At 40.0% G+C, this 27450-nt stretch overlaps 1 protein-coding gene and 1 pseudogene across 2 annotated transcripts in view; both read right to left on the bottom strand.

Annotated features, from left to right (window-relative positions):
* Positions 1–275: 275 nt before the first annotated feature.
* Positions 276–27450, bottom strand: part of FAM76A (family with sequence similarity 76 member A) — a 28344-nt gene continuing 1169 nt past the window's right edge. The window contains exons 2-9 of one of the 2 annotated variants that reach the window (XM_060089243.1): positions 27097–27161; positions 24152–24206; positions 23253–23405; positions 17794–17951; positions 12855–12941; positions 5830–5965; positions 3079–3180; positions 276–2547 (exon numbers count right to left, since the gene is read on the bottom strand). In XM_060089243.1, coding sequence (XP_059945226.1) covers positions 2461–2547; positions 3079–3180; positions 5830–5965; positions 12855–12941; positions 17794–17951; positions 23253–23405; positions 24152–24206; positions 27097–27161 — 843 coding nt within the window. In that variant the 3' untranslated portion in view covers positions 276–2460. The remainder of the gene's footprint in view (positions 2548–3078; positions 3181–5829; positions 5966–12854; positions 12942–17793; positions 17952–23252; positions 23406–24151; positions 24207–27096; positions 27162–27450) is intronic. The other variant, XM_060089244.1, reaches the window with a different exon arrangement.
* LOC132483436 (small ribosomal subunit protein eS6-like) lies at positions 15122–16210 on the bottom strand (annotated as a pseudogene).

The raw sequence follows: 27450 nt of genomic DNA, 5'->3' as shown, positions 1-27450 counted from the left end.
CAGTGCTTATAACAAAGCAAGCACTTAAACTGAATAAATAAACTCAAAGAAGAAAGAGAATGATTTTATTCTCTGACGGACATAAAACTCCCTATTAGCACTGTTAGGTTTTTAATTGTTTAAATTCTACACGCAAGACAAACTGACTCTTTTCTAGGTTGAAGGGGATTATGGGATATGTCTATTGATGAACCAGCAAGAAATAAATGAAAAAAAAAAACAATTATACGTAAGTCAATATGAATTTTTATTAACACACATTTTTCAAAGTCTGTACAAACCAAAACATTCCTGTGTTTTAAAAGGTCCATTATTACAAACATACAAATAAACAAAAGGTGTTACCAAAAGTTAGCTACTCAATTTCATGGTAAAACAGTGTCATGAGTTTTAAAAACCAAAATTTCAAGACTGAGGTTTCTTCCTTCCCTTTTTGGAACTTGTGGAAAGTTAGAAAATGTGTGGATTTGCTTTATATTAAATGCCAAGACCTTAAAAAAAGATTTAGTATAAAACTAAATGTGTTTTTACATTGTCACTTCATGTAACAGAATTTCTCAAGTCTTTGAACTTAAAAAAAATGACTGTAACTTTTTTTAATCTTTTCCCCATAGTCAATGTAAATGCATCTGAAAATATTATCTGACAGTTTATCTTTACCTAAAAGTTTCTCATTCAAAAAGTTACAAAACTAAGTAGCACTGCCATTTCCCTTGCTTAGGAGGGAAAATTACATCCTCTACTAGAGTGATAGATAAGTAACATGGTCCATTGTTCCTCTTACCAGAAGGAAGCCACTCATTTCCACATCTCTGTCCAATTATATGCACGGCTCTACTTGTGAGAATGCTCACAAATTAGAAGCATTTGCTCCTAGGAAATGCCTAGCAAGTTAAACTTACTGCTACACTTTTGGTAGACTGAGGTACAAATGTCATCTGCCCTTATGATTACCTCTAACTCTAGTACCACCCCCTGCATTAATGATTCCAAGGTAGCTGGTTTTACTGTTTCATGGCACACTACACACCTCTAGTTCCTTTCACAAACATCATCTAGAGGACCCGAGAGTATGGCTAGAAATGCAAATCTATCCTCTCACCTGGAAAAGAGAATCCATGTGCCTATTGGATCAAGAAGGGAAAACAGGACACAGTTCAGGCTGCGGCCAAGCTGCTTTTGAGAAGCACCTGTTTTCAATTTCAATTTCAATACATTTCCCTTAAAGGCAGGGAGTGTACAGGCTGGGGTGGGTGAGGAGGAGTGGGGAAAAGGTACAGTGATATCATTTTCCCAGGACTTACAGTCCATACTTGAGCAGCTCATACTAACCTCCAAAATGCTCTGTAGTCTGAATATTATCCCATTTTGAATCATGTAAAAAAAAAAAGTTACCTGAAAATGGCCCAGTATGACAACTGATATAAGTAAAGGGCATTTTTTTAAAAAGAGGTGGCAGAATTTAAAATCAGTCACATAAAACAATCAAGAAAGAGGTGGAAGAGAGAAGTGTCCAGTACAACCTGGACAACCCTTCTTTCTGCCTTTACTTAGAAAGACAGACTGTCCCAATCTTTGCTACCTCCCTTAAGTATCTTCTTACATGGTCTTCCAAGAAATCCTCCAAAAGGCACTTAACTCCATACTTACATATTGAATTGTTTCACCTTAGCAATCAGTTTTTAAGACTCCAAGGTAACAAGAAGGAAAAGATCTGATTCTTTTACTAAACGCTAGAGAGTAGGACTTTTTTTTTAAGAGGCATCATTTTTACAAGAAGAACAAGCTAGGCTACCATTACTCCTTTATCAAGAAAAAGTTTCTTTTTTTTAAAAATAAATAAAACTCTGGCTATACATAGTACAAAGTTCATACATAATACACCTGGAAAAAACCCCAAGAGTATACCCTGAAGCAAAAGGTTTATTGGAGAGAAAAATTCTCTTCCACTGTACCAAGTCTTAAGGTGGCAGTTTTCAAAGTTCAGAGGGTGGCAGTGATATGTAATTAATGCCAACTATTTGCTCATGGGTATGGCAGGATGCAATGATGGACCAAGAAAAAAAACCCAAACCATTCTGCACATAACACTGAGCAGTGACCACCACACACACATAAAAAAGTAACAAAAGAGAGACAGACAGAGAGACAGTAGTACTGAGAGGAGGGCTGGGGGTAGAGAGGGGAGTGAGGGAGAGTGAGAGAGAGAGAGAGAGAGAGAGAGAGAGAGAGAGAGCGAGAGAGAGAGAGAGAGAGCCTGAAACCCCAAACATTCAAGCATGCAGTCATAATATAGCACAAACCAGGTGTTTCCACTCAGCCCCACTGCAATCACACAAAGAAGGATAACTATAGTAAAATAGAGATTTCTTAAGAAAGCTTGCAATTCCCAGAGAACAGCTACGTTGCCACCCGAACCCAGGAATCCATTGCTATTGCCAGGAGCATCCTTGTGACCTCTCATGGAGAGGTTATAGGTCCTGACTTCTCTGACTTCTTGCTCTTGGACAAGGCAGCTGCCTGCTTCAGGAGCTCTCGGTTTTTGGCCTTAAAAATAAATAAATAAATAAAATCAGTGCACGCAAGACGTTTTAGCAGGATAGGCTATGTTTTTCATGCAGATGCCAAGGGAGACAATGCAGAGGTCAGGAAGAGGTGAACAAATTCTAGAGGCAGAAAACAACAGAAAGCTCTAGGGTTTGGTTCAGAGGGAAGAAAGTATTTGCTGGAGATTAATCAGTGTACTTCAATCACCTGGGATCCACTATTACAAAAGGATGCTTTATGCAACACAAACGAACCGTGGAGTGCCTTAATGTGCTGGATAAACAAAATTTACAATTCAGACATCTGGAATCACATCTGGTTTATCCAAAAATCAAAGAACACGTTTATTAATTCCACTGTTTTTGAGGGAAAAAGATCAGAACACATCCAAGAGAAAATATTAAAAGACATCTATAAGGTGGATTAATGTGATTTGTCAATTCTCTGAGAAAAAAGAAATCTAAGAGATGATCACTTAAAATACCATCAGCTAAATAAACCAGAGTTACCATATTAAATAGGCAGAGTCACCTGCAATTGTTCTGTAACTTCTTTGTGGGTTTTCTCCATCTGGTTCATTTTGGCTCTCATCTGAGATTCTTGGTATTGAAAATCAGCTTTCAGCTCTGTGATCTGAGGGAAAAAAAGGCAGAGTGACCAGAAGAAATCTCTGTGCAGTGAGAAATGTTTTGGTACCAGAGCGCTAAATGGTCCCCCAAATTAATGAAATCCCGGGCTCTCCTAGTGATTCATACCTAAATCAAAGCCAGGGAACTGTGTATCCTATTTTTTCTAATGATTTCCTGAAAATCACACAAAATCCTGAAATAGCATGTTTGATACTTAACCACTTACTAGAAGGTTTTAGGTATTTCATGTATTTAATATTGCAATAATCTTTCAAATACCTCCAAATAAATCAGTGATTACAACAAATATGACTGACAGTTTGAGAGAAGCCATGAGAATAACAGCTGCTGCCATTTACTGAATTTTTACCTTGTTCCAGGCAAACTGTTTGATTATATTATTTCATTCAATTCTATGACAACCCTGTGGGTGAGTAATGTTATTCTTCCCATTTTATAGATGGGAACATCAAAGGCTTAGAAAGGGTTAAGTAAAGTGGCCAAGATCATACATGTTAGCAAGCAGCAGAGCTAGAATTCAAACTCCAGCCCTTCTTCTATTGACTATGCTATTCAAGGAACACAGAGAAGAGGTATCTAAATCAGAGAAGTGATGTGTGAGCTGAGTTTTGAGGTACAAGCAGCAACTGGCACATGAGGTAAGGAAAAGGGCATCCGAGCAAAGGCAACAGTATGGGCACAGGCAGAGTGCAAGATAATTGAGAGCGTGTTCAAATGACTGATGAGAGCGCCAGGAGATGAGGCTACTGATAGGCAGGCATGATGTGGAAGAGCCTGTGTTCCAACCCAAGAGTGTGACCTTGATCCTGAAAGTTATGGGAAATAATCTACTACTTGTTTTTGCTCTTTCGAAAACCCTAACTTTGTGGGAATTCTCTGGTGGTCCAGTGGTTAGGACTCAGCACTTTCACTGCCCTGGTCCAGGTTCAATCCCTGGTGAGGGAACTAAAATCCCGCGATTGCAAAGCACTAGAAACAAGTGTTCATTTTGTCTCTATTTTGAAAAATCCTTTTATGTGTCATTCTGATCTAGTTCATGAAGAAAATACACTTGGGTCTGCTTTCATCTGACAGTCATGTAGTAAATTGGAAAGAATATTGGTCTCTTCCCATGCACCTCCACCTTACTGGCAGAGTAGAAACATAGCACAGTAGAAACAGTAGGGTCAGAAAGATTTGGGTTCATTCCTTTGTTCTGCCATTTATCAGCTGTGTGATTCGGACATTTAACTTGGTTGTTTAATCCTCTTGGGTCCACTTCCTCATCTGTAAGATGAGGTAGAAACCAGATGCAAAGAATGCAGGTAAAGATTTTAACACTATAAATGTCTTTGTTAGCCATTCAGAATGAATCATAGCATTCCGAACACAGTGCAAAACAACATACAGCCTCTGGAAGAAAACAGAGCTAGAGGAAGGGACAGGAACCCTAAGGGGAAAAATACTGAAGGTACTGTTCATCTATGAAATGATGATAATAATAATTCCTACCTCAAAGTGTTATTATGGGGATAAATGAGTTAATATATATAAGCACTTAGAATGGGGTAAGGCACACAGTAAGCATCCAAAAAAGTTAGCTATTATTTTTATTGTTATTAAAATATTAAGGCAAAAATGAGATATTCTCTAACAATCTGAAAATAAGAAACAATAGATATGAATCAGAACAAGGACATAAAAAATTCCCCTAAAGAGGGGGAGATGGCTCTTAGACCAGAATAAGGCTTTACTGAAGATACTAATGAGCTCAAAGAGTAGGTCACTCAGGAAGGGAGTTATCAGCAATAGAAACAAAGTGATGCAGTTACAGAGGAAGGCCTACCTGAACACTGTCCAGGGAGGAGAGAGACCTGATCCACATATTTTGAGTATTACTGTCCCCTGGACACAGCCATCCCAATAATAGAGACAGAGGCATCAGGTTCCCCTAGCCTGAGAGCACTAAAAATTCCAATTATGTAACTACTTCCTCTTGTCCCAACTCCGTGCTCATTCAGCACCCTCTGATTACAAGCTTCCTAGAAAGCTTATGCTGAAAAGAGTAGTACTCTGTTATATTAAGAGGCAGACATTATAGTTGTGAATTAAAAGGCAGACATTAGTTTTACACATCATCTCTGTAAGCTTGGTCAACATCGGTCCTCCCTTAGAAGTGGAAGCTTCCTCCAAATGCAAGAAAGAAAAATCAACTTTTGGGACTTCCCTGGTGGCACAGTGGTTAGGAATCCGCCTGCCAATGCAGTGGACACGGGCTCGAACCCTGGTCTGGGAAGATCCCACATGCCACGGAGCAACTAAGCCCGTGCGCCACAACTACTGAGCCTGCGTTCTAGACCCCGCGAGCCACAACTACTGAGTCCATATGCCACAACTACTGAAGCCCGTGTGCAAGAGAGAAACCGTGCAACAAGGGAGAAGCCACCGCAATGAGAAGCCCACGTACCGCAACAAAGAGTAGCCTCTGCTCACCGCAACTAGAGAAAGCCCGCGCACAGCAATGAAGACCAAACGCAGCCAAAGATAAATAAATTTATAAAAAACAAAAACAAAAAAGCAGTTAGCATCATGCCCTGCACCACATATACCCGCCTGTCTCATTCTGACCTGAGAAGCACTAACTAAACAGTACCTTCTTCTCTTTCTCTAGAATCATTTGATCCTTTTGATGCAGCATCTTCTTTAGAGTGGCTACTTCTTCCTTCAGTTGGGCAATGATGACAAAGTGGTCAGTGCCTGGTGAGTCCAGAGCCAGGTCTGGGGAAAAGCTGAGTGGAAAAATGGAGGGGGAAAAAATCAGTTGGATTGATAAACTTTTTTCTACCTGAGTTCACATCATAGGCCACTTGACTGCAAGTGCAAGAGCAGGAGCAACTACTTGAATTGCCAGCATCAAGCAAAATACACACCTGACTTGAGAGTATTTGCTAAACTGCACAGGTAAGGTAGCCATCAGATAACTATACCAACCAAAGCCACAACCTACAGCATTCCTGCAGCATCTCTGCTCACATTCAGGACTAAAATAAATGCCTTCTCACAAGAGCCAAGGATATTCTGTTCAAGGTTCATTGAAGATCTCTGGTTATTTATGGGTGAGAGTCATAATTTTTTTGTGATTAGATAATTTCCCTAGAATCTGGATAAATTATCAATTGTAAGTTCATGCGTTTTTCTTTAAAGCTACCCATAGAGTTTTTGACTCTTTGTTTTCTGCTCCACAGCCCATGATGTGGTGCAGCTGCTGTGTTCTGCCCCAGGAGCAGTCAATCTTTTTGAAAAGTGATAGAAGATGAAATTAATAGGAAAGAAGCCAACTTCCCCCACTACAACTGGCCTGTTCATTGTCACTTCCAAGATCAAGAATTCTGCAATATTTAGTTAGGAAAAGAACAAAGAGGTGGCAAACTGCAAAGTCACACCACAACCTGGGGTTTTCAACAGATTCCTCCCAGTAATAGTCTCTGAGCACTACATTTTGTCAAAGTGCCAGGTGAACTCCATCCTTTTAGTAGAGTCTCTTAGCGAGGACAAGTTTCAGGGAATCTGTAAAGCTCTGAAACTGTATGTACAATTCTATGCATACATACAATGGATGGTTTCTAGGGTGAGAATCCATAGCTTTCTAAGGCTGGTCAGAGGTGTCTTAGACCCAAACAAGTTAAGGAATCACTGCCAAGAGAGTCAAATCCTGCCCTTCTCTACAGACTTCCCAAAGGAAGCTCTTTATTTTTCCCAGGGCAACCTTTAAAGTAAAACACAAACCTGTTTCTCCTAACAGATACTGCAAATACTGATTCTCAACTCCCTATATCAATATAGCAACTACTCTAGATATCCCTTGCTGTTGGTTCTTTCCTACATCTTAAACAACATCTAATAACTAGTAATTCTCTACACAGGTAGAAACTCCAAATAACAAGGTGAACCACTGGACAAACTTCCTCATAGTTACCAAGTCAAACGTTTCTATGGCTAGAATGGGAAGACACACTCCATTGATAAGAATATTCCCTCTCAGTCTACATGAAGCATATGAGAAGAATGTTAGAGGAAGAATGGATCCCTGCTTTTCTAACTGATAAACATGCAGAATTACTGGGTAACAAAAAGTAAATGTAAAATAATAAAACAAGGCATGCAGGAGAAAATATTGAAAGGACCCGTCACTGTCTCCACCGGTTTTCATGCTCACCAAGGGACTGTCTTCCCTCAACCCAACAGAATCTAGGTAAACCCATAACCAGAGCAACAAATGAAATGGAGTAATGGGCTAGTATAACTAACTTCTTCTTGTCCTCACAGCTCCTAATACTCTGCTCTACCTGCTTCTTCTTTTTTTTTTAACTGAAATATAGTTGACATACAATATTATGTTAGTTTCATACATAATGATTTGACATTTGCATATATCATGATCACCGTAAGTCTAGTAAACATCTGTCCCCATATAACATTATTATATTATTGACCATATTCTTTATGCTGTATATTACATCCCCGTGACTTACTGATTATATAACTGGAGGTCTATACCTCTTAATCTCCTTCCACCTATTTTGCCCATCCCCCACCCCCACCCTTCTGACAACTACCTGTTTGTTCTCCGTACCTACGAGCATGTTTTCGTTTTGCTTTGTTCTGTTTTTTAGATTCGCATATACATGAGATCATGCAGTATTGGTCTTTCTCCAACTTATTTCATTTAGCATACACCCTCTAGATCCATCCATGTTGTTGCAAACAGCAAGATTTCATTTTTTATGGATGAGTAGTACTCCACTGTGTGTGTGTGTACATAGCTTCTTTATCCATCTGTCTATCAATGGTCACTTAGGCTGCTTTCATTATCTTGGCTATTATAACTAATGCTACAATGAACATTGGGGTGTATATACTTTTTTGAATTAGCATTTTTGTTTTCTTTGGATAAATAATTAGAAGTGAAATTGCTGGATCATATGGCAGTACTATTTTTAATTCTTTGAGGAACCTCCATACTAGTGGCTGCACCAACTTACAATCCCACCAACAGTGCACAAGGGTTCTATTTTCTCCACATCCTCATCGACACTTGTTGTTTGTTATCTTTTTGATAGCCATTCTGACATGTGTGAGGTGGTATCTCATTGTGGTTTTGATTTGCATTTCCCTGATGATTAGTGATGTTGAACATTTTTTCATGTGACTGTAGGCCATCTGTATGTCTTCTTTGGAAAAACGTCGATTCAGGCCCTCTGCCCATTTTTTTTTTTTTGATAAACTTTATTTATTTATGGCTGCATTGGGTCTTCATTGCTGCGTGCGGGCTTTCTCTAGTTGTGTCAAGTGGGGGCTACTCTTAGTTGTGGTGCGTGGGCTTCTCATTGCGGTGGCTTTTCTTGTTGTGGAGCACGGGCTCTGTGGCGGGCAGGCTTCAGTAGTTGTGGCACACGGGCTCAGTAGTTGTGGCTCGCGGGCTCTAGAGTGCAGGTTCAGTATTTGTGGAGCATGGGCTTAGTTGCTCCATGGCATGTGGGATCTTGCTGGACCAGGGCTTGATCCCATGTCCCCTGCATTGCCAGGCTGATTCTTAACCACTACGCCACCAGGGAGGTCCCCTCTGCCCATTTTTAAATAGAACTGTTTGCTTTTTTGATGTTGAGATATATGAATTTTTTGTACATTTTGGTTATTAACCCCTTATCGGATATATCGTTTGCAAATATCTTCTCTCATTCAGTGGGTTGCCTTTTCATCTTATGGATAGTTTCCTTCATTGTGCAAAAGCTTTTTAGTCTGAGGTAGTCCTATTTGTTTACTTTTGCTTTTGTTTCCCTTGCCTGAGGATACATATCCCAAAAACATTGCTAAGACCAATGTCAAAGAGCATGCTGTCAATGTTTTCTTCTAGGAGTTTAATGCTTTCAGGTCTTACATTTAAGTCTTTAATCTATTTTGAGTTATTTTTCTAAGTAGTGTGAGAAAGTAGTCCAGTTTGATTCTTTTGCATGTAGCTGTCTAATTTTCCCAACACCATTTAGTGAAAAGGCTGTCTTTTCCCCACTGTATATTCTTGCCTCTTTTGTTGTAGATTAATTGCTCATATAAGTGTGAGTTTATTTCTGGGCTCTCTATTCTGTTCCATCAGTCCATGTGTCTGCTTTTGTGCCAATCCCATACTGTTTTTATTACTGCAGATTTGTAGTACAGTTTGAAATCGTAAAGTGTGACACCTCCAACTTTGTTCTTCATTCTCCAGATTGCTTTGGCTCTACCTGCTTCCTGAGGGAGGATTCTTCCTATACCAATAGATTGTTGGCAAAACTAGTTGTGACTTTCCTGTGTTAGGTCCTGACCTCTCTAACTCTGTAACTCCTGATTAATAAGAACTGCTGGGTATCAAAATGAAAAAAGATGGCTACGTTACCAAGGCAGAAAATCAAATTCAGTCTCTTTCTAAATACCTCCAAAGACAGGGAACTCACTATTTCTCCAGGAAGCTTCTTGTCTTTTCCAAAAGCTTAAGAGAACATCTTTCCTCAGGTTGAGCCAAAACCTGCCTCCCTATCAGTCCCATCCATTAGTCCTGGGTCTGTCCTCAAAGGCCACACAGAGTAAGTCTAATCTTTCAGGCATAGTTCAGAGGGAGAATAAAATAAAACTATAAGGAAAGGAAAAGAATGTCCTTTAGAAACAATAAACCACAAGGTGTGCCTGGAGGTCACCCACTGCTTTTATTGCCCATAGAACAATAAGCAAATATGATCAAAAAGTGCATTTATCAGGGAAGGAAAGCTAGAAATGAACTCAGATTTTCTTCAAATTGAAGAGTTTTTGTTACAATTTCGACAAACTATAAAATGTTGAGATGGAGGCTGTGAATTTTATAGGATACTAAAAAATAAAAAGACTAAGGCATTTTATAAGTATAAAACCATGAGAAAAATGAAAAAAAACCTAAAGTAATGGGTTCTCTATGATATGGAAGGCTAATGAATAAAGAAAAAGAAGAGGACTTCCCTGGTGGCGCAGGGGTTGAGAGTCCGATGGAGGGGACATGGGTTCGTGCCCCGGTCCGGGAAGATGCCACAGAGCGGCTAGGCCCATGAGCCATAGCCGCTGAGCATGTGTGTCCGGAGCCTGTGCTCCGCAACGGGAGAGGCCACAACAGTGAGAGGCCCGCATACTGCAAAAAAAAAAAAAAAAAAAGAAGAGAAAAAATAATCAAATATTCCTCGATATTTAAAAAATAAATAAGAGGACTTCTCTGATGGTCCAGTGGTTACGACTCCACACTTCCACTGGAGGGGGCACAGGTTCGATCCCTGGTTGGGGAACTAAGATCCCAAATGCCGTGCAGCGTGGCCCAAAAAAAAAAAAAAAAAAAAGAGAGGAGAATATGGTAGTATAGAAAGGTCAGTGGAAAACTGTTAGAGAGCAACCTGCAGAAGACATGAAGGGATAAAAATGCAAGAATAAAAGCATAAATTTAAAAGTATATAGATATTGCGTGTGGCTGATTCACTTGGCTGTACAGCAGAAACTAATACAACATTGTAAAGCAACTATACTCCAATAAAAAAAAGTATATATGGATATTTTAAGAGTGGGACAAGCAAAGTGGATTGTGATTAATTAAAAACTGGGAGGCAGTCACAATAGACAGTTAAGAGACAAAACTGGTAACATTTACTACAGAACTGAATTCAAAATGGATACTCAGGAAAAAATTTTTGGTTTGCATGACATTAAAAAAAGGACTGTTAAAAAAAAGTCTTGTCAGAATGTTTTCAAAATGAAGGAAAAGCAAGGGAAAAAAACCACAAAAAGTAAAAAGAAAAGGAAAAATGTAATTTACCTTGTATATGAACTTTTAAAAGACAGAAATGCAAACAAGTGGAATAGATTGTTAAGATTGCTAATGCAGGAACATTCAAATGGAACTTGTATATGTATGAAAATAATTTTTTTGGCAGCAGAAAAAATTTTTCCAAATTTTCAAGTTATTAGGATAAGTTTTTTTTTAATTACCATGTACATTTAAAGAAAAAATTATTTTTAAAGATCTTTCCCAGAGGACATTATGAAAGACCATGCACCTAAGTTAAAGATCGGCATCCTACTTGAGGAAAACAATCATTGCTGGTAACCGGATGCAATAAAACACTGAGCAGAAAGTTTAAGTCTTTGGCTTGGTGTATCCATAGCAATAGTCAGCAAGAATAGTGGCAGTATCTCAAGAACAAAATGAGCTAATAGAAGGCAAACTTTAAGGACTGTTGGTTAAACTAAAAGTTAAACTAAATGAGCTTTTCCAGGTCATTCAAACATAGCCTGTGTCACAAATAGCACAAAACAGAAATGATGAATCTAAAGGCTATGGGTCTTGGCTTAGGCCTTTATAAAGCAGGGCATTCAGAATGGTTCACTCTTTAAAAAAGTAGTTTTTACAGGATCATGCATCCTGGCAGAGGTGATGGGACAATCAGTGCCACATCTATTTTCTTCAGAATGGTCAAACTAGCTGCTCAGAGAATAAACAATAAAGCTGATCAGAAAGATGGTCTTTATGGTTCCTTCCCCTACGTAATCAGAATATCTAAATTAAGCATTTCTAGAAGGATCAATTCAAGAAGTTTAAAGTCACTAATACTAGCATTAAGAAGACAGCTTGCAGAGTCTCAAATCAAGTTAATGAAAAAGCCAACTTCATAGATGCTGTGTATCCTGCTAAATAAACAAAATTCAGCCCTGGTAATCCTATATGCTGGTCTGCTCCCATACCCACCACTGCCTGGGAGGGAGAACCGAGAATGGAAGTTTTCAGAATGGAGATGATTCCAAGGATTTTAGGGAAGAGTGTGCCAGGTGGTCTCACTTCAGGATGCCCAGGCCTGGAGGAACAGAAAAACAGGTGGCCCCAAGACTCTGCTGAGAAGCCGCCCACTGCACCAACATGGATGGGGCACTCTGGATATGAGGAGAAAGTAGCTCGTAAGCGAAGCATCACTGAGAAGGAGAGGGGAAAGTGAGGAATAAAAATGCATTTAGAAGGGCTTAAAATGAAACAAAAATATTTAAATGCATCTCCTTCTCTCCTGATCCAGCACTTGCATTGGGCTATCTCTGTTAATGCTAAGGAAGCATGGATTATCCCTCACAGACTGAGCAATACTGCCTTAATTCCAACTTGTCAGGAATTCCCTGGAGGTCCAGTGGTTAAGACTCAGCACTTTCACTGTTGTAGCCTGGATTCAATCCCTGGTCGGGGAACTAAGATCCTGCAAGCTGTGCAGTGCAGCCAAAAAAATCCCAACTTGTCTCTGCTTTGCCTCTGGAGACCAACTCCTGCCCTGCCTGGAGGAGGCTACAGGCACAGATCACAATAAAAAGCATCTAGCTATTGACTTCTTTGAATTCGTGTGAGGATGTTATTTGTGGATTGCAGAATTCAGTTGCTATGAAATCCAGTTATATGTTCTAGACAAGATTAGATTTATAAACAAATATCAGTACTGTTTGTTTATAAGATATCAAGTGGCTAGTGTAGCGACCCTGAGAACTTCATTGACAACCATAGACTAGCTCCATGACACACCCTAAAATGTATTCCTGTTTCAGGAACTGTGTATGCATTTCAAACAGAAACATGCACACACACTTGAATTGGCTTACCTATCTCCATTGGTTGTGATCGACTCAAACTTGGATTTTTTCTTTGGGATTTCATTTTGAATTGAAGATGTAGAAAGTGTTTTCTGACTTTTAGTGGCAAAAAAAAAAAACAAAAAGAGAGAGAGAGAGAGAGAGATACACACACTTTAGAAATCAAAGATTAATAAAACATCACAGTGAAAATCCTGTCAAATGGGACCAATGTAATACTGTACCCATTCTATGCAAGAGCTAATTATTCTTTTTTTTCTTTTATTTATTTTACTTAAAAAAATACAGCATAACACAAGGAACACACATGAACCTGTGTTGTTACTTAAAGGGGGTAAAGCTTTCAATTCTGAGGTCAGGTGGGGCACACTGTCAGGGTGAAACAGACAACAAGCAGAAATGTCCAGGTGGCCTTGAGCTAAGATCTAAGAGCTAATTATTCTTGATCATCAAAATCCACCAAAGTCTTGATTTCATAGGTCTTGGATGCATGGGTAGCTCGTTTCTATAGTCCTCCCCCAAATTCTTGGCCTTGATTAAATATTATCTGCTTTATTAATAACTATGAGAACAGAGTCAATAAAACCTCAAGTATAATCTATCTTACAATTTAAAAAGTACTTTCACATTCATTGTCTCACATGTATCTTATAATACCGTGAGGTATATACAAGGGATTATTTCTATTTTGCATAAACTGAGGCTCATCAAGGTGAACTGACCTACCCAGGGATATACAGCTAGTTAGCAGTGAAGCTGGGACTAGACACCAGGCTGACATATTTGAACTCCAAGTCCAGTTCTTCCTCACTCTATTTCTGTGAATCTTCTGGTGTCTGAGTCCCACAACAACACTAAAGGTCAGTTTTAGCCCTAAAAAGTTGACCCCCTAAAACTAGTCTGCAACCCTTTTACTTTGATGGATGTCCAATTGCCAAGCCCAAAGGATGTTTCAGACCTTTTCTTACTTGGCCTCTTTTCAATATTCGATACCACTGACCATGCCATCCTTTCCCCCCGCCTGACTTTATTGAGGAATAACTGACAAATATAATTGTACATATTTAAAGTGTACAAGGTGACAATTTGATACACATGTACATTATAGAATGATTACCAAGATCAAGATAATTAATACACCCATCACCTCGCATACTTAATTCTTTTATTTTTTGGCTGTACCACGTGGCTTGCAGGATATTAGTTCCCTGACCAGGGACTGAACCCATGCCCTCTGCAGTGGAAGCACAGAGTCCTAACCACTGGACTCCTAGGGAATTCCCTCTTTTATTTTTTTTAATGGTGAGAATGCTTAAGATCTACTCTCAGCAACTTTCAAGCGTATAATATGGTATTATTAACTATCATCACTAAGCTACAAATTAGATCCTCAGAACTACTTCTTCTTATAAAGTTTGTACCCTTTGACCTACACCTCCCCATTTCCCTCTCCCCCTGCCCCTGGCAACCACCATTCTATTGTCTATTTCTATGAAATCAGCTTTATTTTTTTTAAGATTCCACATAAAAGTCATACCACATGGTGTTTGCCTTTCTCTCTCTGGCTCACTTCACTTAGCATATGCCTTCCAGGTTTATCTATGTTGTAGCAAACAGCAGGATTTCCTTCTTTTTTTATGGCTGGATATTCCATTGTATGTATATACCACATTTTCTTTAGCCATTTATGCCTCGAAGGACATTTAGGTTGCTTCCCTATCTTAGGTATTATGAATAAAGTTATAATGAATATGAGATACTGATTTCAGTTCCTTCAGATATATACCCAGGAGTGATTGCTGGATCATATGATAGTTTTATTTTTAATTTTTTGAGGAAACACCATACTGTTGAGTCCTTTATATATTTTGGATATTAACCCTGATCAGATATTTGGTTTTCAAATATTCACTCCATCCTTCTTGAGTGCTTCTAGAATCTGTTCTCAGCCTCCAACCTGAGTCGTGTCATTCAAGAGCATGGTTTTAACAACTATCTATCATAGTGGTTAGAAATGATGTTCCCCAGATCACCTGCATCAGAATCATCTGAGATGTTTATAAAACAAAGAAGATTCCTGGACTCTATCCTAGATTCTACAGAATTAAACTCTGGGGTAGGGCCACAGAAATCCACATTTTAAAATAATCTCTGCTACCACTGACTCTTATGTGCTACCGATGGCTCATGTTCAAACCTCTCTTGTGAGTTTAGGCTAAACTTCCACTAAATAATAAATCTTTTTTTTTTTTTAGATATTGGATCTTATTTATTTGTTACTCTAGGGACGTCTTCTTTTTGACCAAGGACAGCTTCTGTCTCTTGACAATCTGTTCCTTGCATTTTTATTTGGCCTCCTTCATTCTCTTGACCAAAAGTGTAGCATATTCTGCAGTCTCTTCCTTATTTTTCTTAGTACGCTGTTTCTTCAGAGCAATATGCCGACGTTTGCGTTGCAGAACATGTGGAGCAATAAGACGCTGAATTTTGGGTGCTTTAGTCCTAGGTTTCTTACCTTCTTTGTTTAAGGGCCTTCTCACAACATAATGGTAGACATCATCTTCTTTATTTTTTTTATTTCTTTATTTTTTTTATAAATTTATTTATTTTTATTTTTGGCTGCCTTGGGTCTTTGTTGCTGCACGCGGGCTTTTCTCTAGTTGCGGTGAGCAGGGGCTACCCTTCGTTGCAGTGCGTGGGCTTCTCATTGCGGTGGCTTCTCTTGTTGCAGAGCGCGGACTCTAGGCGCGCGGGCTTCAGTAGTTGTGGCTCCCGGGCTCTGGAGCGCAGGCTCATAGTTGTGGCGCACGGGCTTAGTTGTTCCACGGCATGTGGGATCTTCCTGGAGCAGGGCTTGAACCCGTGTCCCCTGCACTGGCAAGCAGATTCTTAACCACTGTGCCACCAGGGTAGTCCCATCATCCTCTTTAGAGAGCTTAAAAAGTTTGCGGATTCTAGCTCTTGGGCCCCAGGCGATGCAGCACAGTTGTATCAGCAAATCTAGAAATATCCTCCTCACCTTTTTTCACAATGACCAAATTCAGGACACTCAGATTGGCATCCACAATGCAACCCCATACAGATCTGCACTTTCTTTCTCCAGTCCTCCTTGGCCTGTAATAGGAATGCTCTTTACTCAGTAGCAAGCAGACACGGCTGTGGGTCATGCCACTCTGCTTCATGGTCCCTTGTTTGTCATTCTCACCACTGATTTGGATCACATAACCCCTCCATTCTTCACCTGGAGCATCCGCAGCAACTTCCATGGCCATAAACTTCTCATAGATCGTACCAAGTTTGCGTTCATAGTCCACTTCAGTGAGTTTCTGGCAGACAGTGGCTGGGAGAGAGATGTTCAGCTTCATCCTGAAGCAGCTGTTTGCCTCCAAGGTGCCACGAAAAAGAGCTAAATAATTCTTCTTGATGCTTTAAACTCAACTTTCCAAAACTGAACTTCTTTTTCCCCCTTCCTATAGTCTCTCTCAGATAAGGATCTACCCATTCACCCAAGTAAGAAATCTGAGAATTGTCCTTTACTCACCCAGCTCCTGCCCATCTATCTGTTCATCATATTATCGAACTTACTCAAAAATCTCCTTCTAAAGTATCTTCCTGAATCTGCCTCTTCAGTGTCACTGCTTCAGTTGAGGTTCTCTTACCAAAAAAGCTTCTTAACTAGCCCCCAGCCTCTTTTCCCTCCAATTCATTCTCCCCAGTAGTCTGGGTTAATTTTTTTTTAAATGCAGATTTGGCCCCTCCCCTGCATAGATCCTTTCAGTGGCTTCCCGTTAAGATCACTAAGATCAAGTTCATGCTCCTTACCAGGTCTGCTGGATTCCTTTTCCTCCCATTTTCCAGCTCCCAATCATAAGCTCCAGCAAAATAAAAGGACTTGCTGTTCCCAAGTTCTGTGTGGTCTCATGCCCTCCATGTCTTTGCAAATGCTATTCCCTCAGCCTAGAATGTCTCTGCCCATTCCTTATCTGATGATTCTGATTCATCCTAAGATCTAGCTCCAATACCAGCATTTCTCTGATCTTTCGTTCCCTAACCTCCCAAGGCAGTTAATTACCACTGCCTCTTATGCCTGTATTTTGACATGTTTCCACTGTGATGCCCATCGAATTATCCTGCAATGATTTGATTACAGGTCTGTCTTCCCTACCAGGCTTCATACTCTTGGATAGCAGTGTGAGTCTTTTACTTATCTCTGCATTCCTTGCAGAGAACCTGGCTCATGAAAGTACTTAACAATGAACAAAGAAGATCACAATGGTAATAATAACAACGAATAACTAAAATGTATTGAAGCTTCCTATATGCCGGTTATAAAACTAATCACTATGCACATACTATATAATTTATTTTTGCAACAACTCTATGAGGTAATATTATTATTTCCCTCATTTCACAGATGAAAAAACTTGCCCAAGATCCCATAAAGAAAACTTGGCAGACCCAGGATTCAATCCAAAGCCAGAACTCTTAACAGCTCTACAGATACTCTGAAACGAAGCTTAAGACAATAATGAAAGGACATCATTTTGACTGGATCTCACAAGGACAAACCTAGAATATCTATCAATCTCCTAGCCAATATGCATAAAAAAGCTGCATCCCTCAGACTGTGAAATGTCCAATCTTCTAGGGAGATAACCCACTCTAACGGAGGGGAGAACGTTACATGTTAAAGTGGAGTAAGTTCCACAAACTTTTAAGACACAACAGAAACCAAGTCAGAAAATCCTGATGCCTTATGGAAGTCTCTCTGGCCTTTGGATGATACATGAATTACAAACTACGACAAAGGAGATTCCCTCTATAGACTAACAACTAGAGAGAAAATAGGAAAATTTAGACAAAATGGTATCTTCCATGGCTAATTGTGTAGAGTATTACATCTGACCTCCAAGCACCTCTAGTCCTATCTCATGCATCTCGGGGTTACCTGTTATAATGGCTGCCACCACTCAGTCGACTGTACTGCTCCTTCTCCTGGTGGCTGGCACGGGAAGAACTGCTCAGGTGCTTCCTCTGCTCTTTGGTCTTCTGAAGAACCCGTTTGTATGAAAGTGTGCACAGCCAGCATAGCAATTTCCCATCTACCTGAAAGATGAGGAAACAAAGATAAAGAAGAAGGAATGTGCTAGCGCAGTGGCTGAGAACATGGGTATTAGGAGCTACAACCTCTGGTTGAGTCCAGATCTGCCACTTACAAGCTGTGTGACCTTACAGAACTCAGCTGGGTACTCATGGGGTCAATTTCTTCATCTATAAAATGAAGGATAATAGAACCTACTTCAGAGGGCTGGTGCAAGGATCTAGTGACATAATGTAGGTAAAGCATGGTGCAAGGTACATAAAAATTGCTTAATAGGAGCTGGGGACTTCCCTGGCGGTCCAGTGGTTAAGGCTCCACACTTCCACTGCAGGGGGCACATGTTTGGTTCCTGGTGGGGAACTAAGATCCCACATGCTGTGTGGTATGGCCAAAAATTTTTTTAAATAAATAAATAAAATAAAAATGAGCTAATTTTATATATTTTTTTATTTTGTTTTTCTTCAACTTAACACAGACCAGAGCAAAGTCCCCATAAGAATTTCAAAAGACACAAATATCTCTATGGTGCTCATCAAGGAAAACACAGCAGGGAAAAGAGAAGACAGAAGATGAAACATGAATTTTATAATTTAGCTTTTTCTTTTCTTTTTTTTTCTTTTTTAAATTTATTTTATTTTATTTATTTATCTTTGGCTGCATTGGGTCTTTGTTGCTGTGCGTGGGCTTTCTCTAGTTATGGTGAGTGAGGGCTACTCGTTGTTGCGGTGCGTGGGCTTCTTATTGTGGTGGCTTCTCTTGTTGTGGAGCACGGGCTCTAGGCACGCAGGCTTCAGTAGTTGTGGCACGTGGGCTCAGTAGTTGTGGCTTGCAGGCTCTAGAGCACCGGCTCAGTAGTTGTGGTGCACGGGTTTAGTTGCTCCGCAGCATGTGGGATCTTCCCGGACCAGGGCTCGAACCCGTGTCCCCTGCCTTGGCAGGCAGATTCTTAACCACTGCGCCACCAGGGAAGCCCTATACTTTAGCTTTAATACCTTATAAATGGCTCATAAAATGGTATGCTGGATATCTTTTCTCAGATGGAAATAAATGTCTCCAGAGGGCTTCCCTGGTGGCGCAGTGGTTGAGAATCTGCCTGCTAATGCAGGGGACACGGGTTCGAGCCCTGGTCTGGGAGGATCCCACATGCCGCGGAGCAACTAGGCCCGTGAGTCACAACTACTGAGCCTGCACGTCTGGAGCCTGTGCTCCGCAACGAGAGGCCACGATAGTGAGAGGCCCGTGCACCCCGATGAAGAGAGGCCCCCGCTTGCCACAACTAGAGAAAGCCCTCACACAGAAACGAAGATGCAACACAGCAAAAATAAATAAATTAATTAATAAACTCCTACCCCCAATATCTTCTGTAAAAAAAAAAAAAAAAAAAAAAAGTCTCCAGAAAAAGACTGATGGGCAAGTAGCTTCCAGGGCCCCAGTCCCTGGTGGTGGCCTACCATGGCACTTTGTTTGATTTAGAAAAAGTTGATCACTTTAGGCAGAAGCAGCTCTGTACCAGGGTGCAGGGCACAGGGCTAGGAAAGCAGAATGGAGCTTCCACAATCCTCTGAAGCTGGGATGCCTCTGTACAGCACTCAGATTGCAAAACTAAGTTTGTGGGGTGGCCTGGTACAAGTGGCAGGGCAGCAGAGCTGGTTGCAATTACTCAGGTTGGGGAGGGAGTGTGCTGATATTTTATGGAATCTTAGTTTTCATGTCTTGCCTCTAAATTAGATCTTCTGCCCCATCTTGAACATGGGTAAGCCAGACCATCATTTACCTAAAGTATTATCTTGTTAGCAAAAGCTTCGTTGCACCTTATTCTCCTAACCTATTAGCAAGTCATCCGTCTGAATCTATCCACTTCTTTCCAACTCCACTGCTTCCACCCAAGCAAAGCCATTCTTACCTGTCACAACTGCAAGACCCAGCCAAATGATCTCACTATTTTTCTCCAGATCAACCATTTCCACATAGCTGCCAAAGAGGGCTTCTTAAATGTAAATCTGATTATGTCTCTTCTTGCCTTAAAATATAAAATCTAAAGTTTTTACCATAGCCTATGTTGACTTAAATGTAGCCTCTGCCTGCCTTTATAATCTCATTCTCTGTTCACTCTGCCTTCTTTCTGTTCTTCCCATCTGCCAAGCTCATTCTTGCCTCAGGGTCTTTTCATAGCTGGTCTCTCTTCCCAGGATCTTTGCCCTCCAGAGCTTCCCATGGCTGCTTCTTTCTCATCTTTCCCGTTTCAGCTCAGATTTTATCTCCATGTAGGTCCTCCTGATTGCCCAATCTAAACTGGCCTCACCAGTCACTCTCTTACCATATACCCTATTTCCTTATAGCACTTACACCTAAAATCTGTGTTCATTTATTTCCTTGTTTGTTCTCATCCATCTCTTACACACATAAATAAAAGCTCTGAGAGAATAAGGTCTCTTCTGCTTAGTTCATCAGTGTATTTCCAACACCCAGAGCAGTATCTGAGACATGATAAGCATCTAATTATTTGTTAACGAATGTATAAATGAATTTTGAAACCAAACTTCAATTTGCTGCATTTCATGGTTATGGGATATGGCCTGAAGGTCTGACTTTAAAATACTCTAGGAGGACTTCCCTGGTGGCACAATGGTTAAGAATCCGCCTGCCAATGCAGGAGACATGGGTTTGATCCCTGGTCCGGGAAGATCCCACATGCTGCAGAGCAACTAAGCCCCGTGCGCCACAACTACTGAGCCTGTGCTCTAGAGCCCGCAAGCCACAACTACTGAGCCCGCGTGCCTAGAGCCTGTGCTCTGCAACAAGAAGCCACCGCAGTGAGAAGCCCGCGCACTGCAACAAAGGATAGCCCCCACTCGCCGCAACTAGAGAAAGCCTGTGCCCAGCAACAAAGACCCAATACAGTCAAAACAAACAAACAAACAAAAAAACTCTAGGAGACCTTCTCCACGAAAGAGCTTTCACTGAAGAAGGGTTTGAAAACAAAGCAACTGCTCTGAAAGAGAGCCAGCATTAAACATGAAAATCACACACTGAACCACAGGACACTTTATTTCAGATCTCTCCTTCACAAACTTTAAAAATATAAAATCACCCTCTCAGAATTAAACTATCATAAAGAAATAATCATAGGTAACACTGAGTACTTATCATGTGCCAGATTCCTTCTGAAGGGGTTTACACTTGACCTTCATAACAACGATGAGGTCTGAGCAGCCTCATTTACGGATGAGGAAACTGAGGCACTGATAGATTAACTCGCCCAAAGTCACACAACAAATAAGTGACAGACAAAGATTTCAACCCAGGCACTCTGAGTCCAGATCATCCACTCTCAATCCCTAAGCTTGGTCCTCCTAAAGTTTATAAATAGGTGATTGAGGATGCCTACAAATACGCAAACTCTTATGATAGGATTGTAACTAGAAAGTAGAAACAATGAATTCTAATGTAATCCAATTTTAATAATAATATAGGTACCATTTAATGAAGTATAGTATATGCTAGGCTCAAAATTGTTTTGTTTTGTTTTGTTTTTTTGCCGTACGCGGGCCTCTCACTGTTGTGGCCTCTCCCGTTGCGGAGCACAGGCTCCGGATGCACAGGCTCAGCGGCCATGGCTCACGGGCCCAGCCGCTCTGTGGCATGTGGGATCTTCCCGGACCAGGGCACGAACCCGTGTCCCCTGCATCGGCAGGCGGACTCCCAACCACTGCGCCACCAGGGAAGCCTCAAAATTGTTTTATATACCTATCTCAATTAAATCTCTCTATGCCCTTGTGAAGTAGCTACTGTTATTTGCACAGTAAAGATGACAAAACTGATGCATAACAGGAGTAAATAATTTGCCCAGGATCATTCAGCTAAGCCAGAAGTGGGCTGGAACCCAGATCTATGGGACTAAAAAGCTTGTGCTCCAACTATTATTATATGTTACCTTCTGATTACTAATTCAGCTTCTCTAGTATCTTGATTCAGGGAAGAGGTGCCCTGGGTGGCAGGCAGGAGTATTCTGGTCACTGGAAAGTTACTTCCTCCCATTGTAAATTAATGAATTTGGTTACCACGAATCAGCTTTTGAGAGCCTAAGCATCTCTGAAATGCATCTCTGGACACTGAGAGTTTCTGCACTACATTCTTTTTTTTTTTTTTTTTTTTTTTTTTTTTGTGGTATGCGGGCCTCTCACTGTTGTGGCCTCTCCCGTTGCGGAGCACAGGCTCCGGACGCGCAGGCTCAGCGGCCATGGTTCACGGGCCCAGCCGCTCCGCGGCATATGGGATCCTCCCAGACCGGGGCACGAACCCGTATCCCCTGCATCGGCAGGCGGACTCTCAACCACTTGCGCCACCAGGGAGGCCCTCTGTACTACATTCTTTCATTCAAAAAATATTTATCAAGTACCTACTATGTGCCAGGCTGCTGGTAATACAGCATGAAAACAGATGGACAAAGAGCTCATACTCTAGTGGGGGTGGACAAACATGTAAACAAACAAGATAATTTCTCATAACATTACATGCTATGAAGACAATAAACAGGGTACTATGATAGAGTGACTGGGGGCGTTAGTAAAGAAGGTCTCTGTGAGAAGCTGGCAATTGAGCTGAGACTTGACGCAAGGAACCAGTTATGACACTCTGGAGAAGGCTGTGTATCAGGCAAATCCAGCCGGCACAAAGGTGGAAATGAGACTGGCATATCTGAAGGACTGAAAGGTGGTCAGTGTGGCTGGACCAAGGGAGGAGGAGGGGAGTGTGATGGAAGATGAGACCGAGAGTCAGGTATGGGCCTTGCAGGCTATGGAAGGAGTTTGGGTTTCATTCTAAGTGCAACTGGAAGCCACTTGAGGGTTTTAAACAGACCAAATCTAAACCATTTTAATTCCACCAAGGTACCATAATTCCACATAGAGGTTTATCTATATCATCTTCTTGTGGTCTTTAACTTCAACAGATAGAAACATTTAAAGAGCCAGATAGTAAAACTGGTAACAGACTATATCCTGCTTAAGTCACAATCTCTCCTTTAAAGAGTTTTGTAGAATTTTGCCAATCACCACTTCACTTATAAGGGATGTTGAACACGGTAATTCAAATTCTCATGAAATACTAACCTATGAAATGTTAGAATATAATGGTCCACATTTGATAAATGAAGAAAACAAAGGCTGAATATCTTCTTCAAAGTCAATAACAGAATTTGGAGAGGAACTGAGAAATCAATCTTGGTTATATGTCTTTTTAACACAATTGGCCCACCTTAATTTCTCTGAAAGAAAAAAAATACCAGGAAAAACACAGAGATTTACCTTCTTTCTATCATCTTTCCTGTCAAATGCACACTGCTGCTTGCACTGTTCACAAGAATATGGTGGTCCATACTTCTTCTCTGAATTTGTGCAGCGCTGGCATTTGTTGCCAATAAATGCTGCAATTATGTTGCAATACTGACAAGGTTTGGGCTTAAAGAGAAAAAAAAAGTGTCAAGTAAGTATGTTGTAAAATACCAGTGCATTTTTTTCCAGTGCATTTTTTAAAGTAATGATTTCTATTATACACAGTTCATTAGTCATGGTAAAAATGCATTCCCAACTTCATAAATTTCCTTTTACACTGATCCAATACAGCTCAATTCCTAACACCATGTAAAGTGTTTTTCTGCACAGGACTATTGATTTTTAAATAAATAAACAAATAACAAAAACCCATTAGCATATATGCTGGGACTTCTCTAACCAATTCAACAGAACCAGCTCTTGGAGAAATGAGCAAGTGCGTCCAAATTTCTGAAAAGGCCTCTTTGACATTATCAGTGTATAAACATGTGGGGAGAATGCCTGCAAGGACACAGTATGCTGAACCCTAACACTGAAAGAAAAAAAATCATTCATCAAAATGAATAGTCAACTGTTACCAAACAAAGAGGTCACGTCATAGGATTCATCATTCCCCTTCTCTTTACATACTGGTTACTGAAGCTTCTCAAGGAAAATTATAATCACAATCCTGCCACAGTGACTATAAACACAGAACTCCTTAATACTAAGTATTAGCTAAGTTGGAAAGCTAAAACACTACATAAATTTTTCTGAGAACATTTTTACACATAACTAGGTCTTCTAATAAAAATATTGTAATTATATTAATAGTCCACAGAATGTACGGTCCCAAGAGACCTGACTGTTAGGTACAGAGAAACCCTACTTACCGTTCCATACAACTGCACATTCTGAGCACATTTCTTGCATATTGTATTGGTTTTACTGTTAAGGAAGAAAGAGACACAAGGCTTTATAAGAAAAAAATCGTTTTACTTACAACATTTGAAAACTGATTCTTCCTTAAGTCCAAGGAATTTGTTCATTACTAAGTGCCAAGGTGGAATATGGTTTGGACATTTGATTAACTGAAGGGTGAGTATCTGGCCAGTAACTCTTTTAATTATTCTGTAGTTATAAATTTTATTAGCTCAAATACAAGGAGGCTTTGGTTAAAATGGAGAGTGAGTTATTTCTGATTATGACACCTCCAAGTACCACTAAGTAAAATTATCAGATATGCAAAGGACCCTCAAAAGAATATTATGTTAGACCAAAATGGACTAGCAGAAAAGAAATTAATTCTCCTCAATTCAGATGACCAGCTGAGAAATTTGAGATGAGGAGTAAAGTATTTGTGTTTGGGATATAAGCTCAGAGACTCTATCCATGTTGACCTTACTCTGTCTATGTTCTCCTCTGTAAGTAAAAGTATATGAAAATCCCTGATGTGGGGAAATAGATGCTAACACCAAATATTTTTTCAATATTTCCAATTTCTCTAAGAGCTAAGCACTGACAAAAATAAACACGCCCTTTCCCTTGGGAAGATCCAAGTCATAATATTACCTACATGCCTAAACTGATAAACTGCCTTGGGGAAAAAAAATTATCTTCAAATAAATTCTAACCCTTCACAAAGGGAGGTACAAACAAATGCTTGATGTTTAGGAACAGTTTAAAAAATATTTGGGGGCTAAAAACAAAATCACATAAAAATCCAGTATATCGCTACTTTGTGATTTTCTTCCCATACAATTCCTATCAAAGTGACTACAAACTTAAAAGACAAAAGAAAAATGTCAAAGTAAAAAACATTAAATTAAAATGAGATATTCAAACAAAATATTTCCCAGGGCAATTTTCTACCATTTTAAAAAGGCAGTTCAGGGACTTCCCGGGTGGTCCAGTGGGGCCCAGTGGTTAGGTCTCAGCACTTCCACTGCCGTGGCCCGGGTTCAATCCCTAGTAGGGAACTAAGATCCAACAAGCCACGGGGTGGCCAAAAAGAAAAAAAAAGGCAGTTCAGGAAGTGAAGTACATTGAAAGAGACCTCTAGAAAGAGGATTAGCATCAGTGATTCTGTGATGTTGAACATTTGGGTTTATTTTAGATTTATTACTCAAGGAGTGGGACATATATATCAATATATACAAATGCTCTTGACATCTTAGAAAGAAAATGCAAAAAACCTATTTCTATAATCCATCTTGAATTAATTTTTATGTATGGTGTGAATTAAGGGTTAAACTTCAAATCTCACCCTACACACAGAAATAAATTTGAAAGGGATCATAGGCCTAAATGTAAAAGCTAAAATATAAACCTTCCAGAGTATATTCTGTGTGTCTCCATTTACATGAAGTTCTAGAACAGGTAAAACTAATCTATGGTGGAAAGGAAAATCAGAACAGTAGCTGCTTGGAAAAAGCAAGGAGGGTGGGGACTGACTGGGTTGGGGTTAGAATCTCTGGGGTGATAGTAATGTTTTATATTTTGATGGGGTTTAGGGTTACACAGATATATACTGTTTGTAAAACTCATCGAATGATGCACTTAAGATTTGAGCATTTCAATGTGCACAAATTTTACCTCTAAAAAAATTTTAAAACCATAAACAAATATTGAACTCTAAGTTAATGATATGAATGCTGAAGTGTTTAGGGTCAAGTACACTGATGTCCCCAACTGCATCACAAATAAGATGGATTAATACACTGATGGATAGAGAGATGGACAGATGCAAATGTAGTAAGTGTAAATTGTAGAATCTAAGTAGTGGGTAGATGAGTGTTTACTATCTAGTTTTTTTAGCTTTTTTTTTTCTTTGAAAATATACATAATGGAATGTCAGGGAAAATATTCCTAGAATTGAAATGAAGCTGACTAAAATTAGGCTTCTGGGTCTATGTGTGAGCTGGCAAACAGACCCCATCCTGCTTAAGGCAATATTACCTACAGCCACGGTTCCCCAAAAGTTTAACTTACTATACCAATAAACCACTTTGCTGCTATTAAAAAGTCCCCCAAAGATGTGTGTTCATTCACACCTAAATATTTTTCACACTTTTCAAAATGAGATTCACACAAGGCAAGTGTAAAGGCAAGTGAGTTTTTTCAAATGTGACTAGGGCTAACAAACTCTTTATCAGATTGTCACATTTTCAAAAGTATCTTCTTTTGGCTTATAAATTCTTCAAACTCTGCATATAAACATACTAGAGCACAAGGCTCATGTTTTACTGTTGTGGGATTGGTTTCTTAGTGTCAAAAATGTCAAAACCATAATATAGGGCTTCACTGGGACACGGATTTGATCCCTGGTCCGGGAAGATCCCACATGCCGCGGAGCAACTAAGCCCGAGGGCCACAACTACTGAACCTGCACTCTAGAGCCCGCGAGCCCCAACTACTGAAGCCAGCGAGCCCCAACTACTGAAGCCCGCGTGCCCAGAGACCGTGCTCCACAACAACAGAAGCCACCACAATGAGAAGCCCGCACACAGCAACGAAGACCCGATGCAGCCAAAAATAAATAAATAAATAAATAAATAAATAGATTTATTTTTAAAACCCCACAATATAAAATTATCAAGGATGTGAAAAATAAGTAACTAATAATTTAAGCAATTAATGAATAACTAGGGAACAATATGTGTATTTTACTTCCATTGTGTTATAACAGGAAATGGCAGAATCTGTGTATAATGCAATTGATTACAGATCTATATATTACAATGCAACTGATTACAGATCTGTATATTGAAATGCAATCGATTACAGATTTTAAAAGGAAAAGCCTATTAGCATCTTTCATGGTCAACGAAAACTGTACCTCTCCTGCTGGTACTCAGTCCTACAGTAGGTGCACTTCACAACAGGGTGTGCAATCCGACATTCCTGAAATGAAATGAGGATATAATTTTAAAAGGCAGTCAGAAATGGAAAGAGCCTTCAGTAGGAGGCAGAAGACCTGGGTACTATTCCAAGCATAGTCACTGTGCTTGAGTGAGTCACTTTAACTTTCTGGGACTAATTTTTTTTGTCTGTAAAACTGGCACCACCACCCTGCATTGATGTGGGAGTTAAGTAAGAATTTATATGGAACTAGTCATACATTGTAAAACAAAGGTATGAATAAGCCTCAGACCTAGTGAACGAGAAGCCCTGGGTTCTAGTCCAGTTCTGC

The sequence above is a fragment of the Mesoplodon densirostris genome, chromosome 2 (assembly GCF_025265405.1).
Source record: "Mesoplodon densirostris isolate mMesDen1 chromosome 2, mMesDen1 primary haplotype, whole genome shotgun sequence".
In the NCBI taxonomy this organism is placed as follows: domain Eukaryota; kingdom Metazoa; phylum Chordata; class Mammalia; order Artiodactyla; family Ziphiidae; genus Mesoplodon; species Mesoplodon densirostris.
The sequence above is the reverse complement of the archived record's forward strand: the minus strand, read 5'-3'. Positions and strand labels throughout refer to the sequence as shown.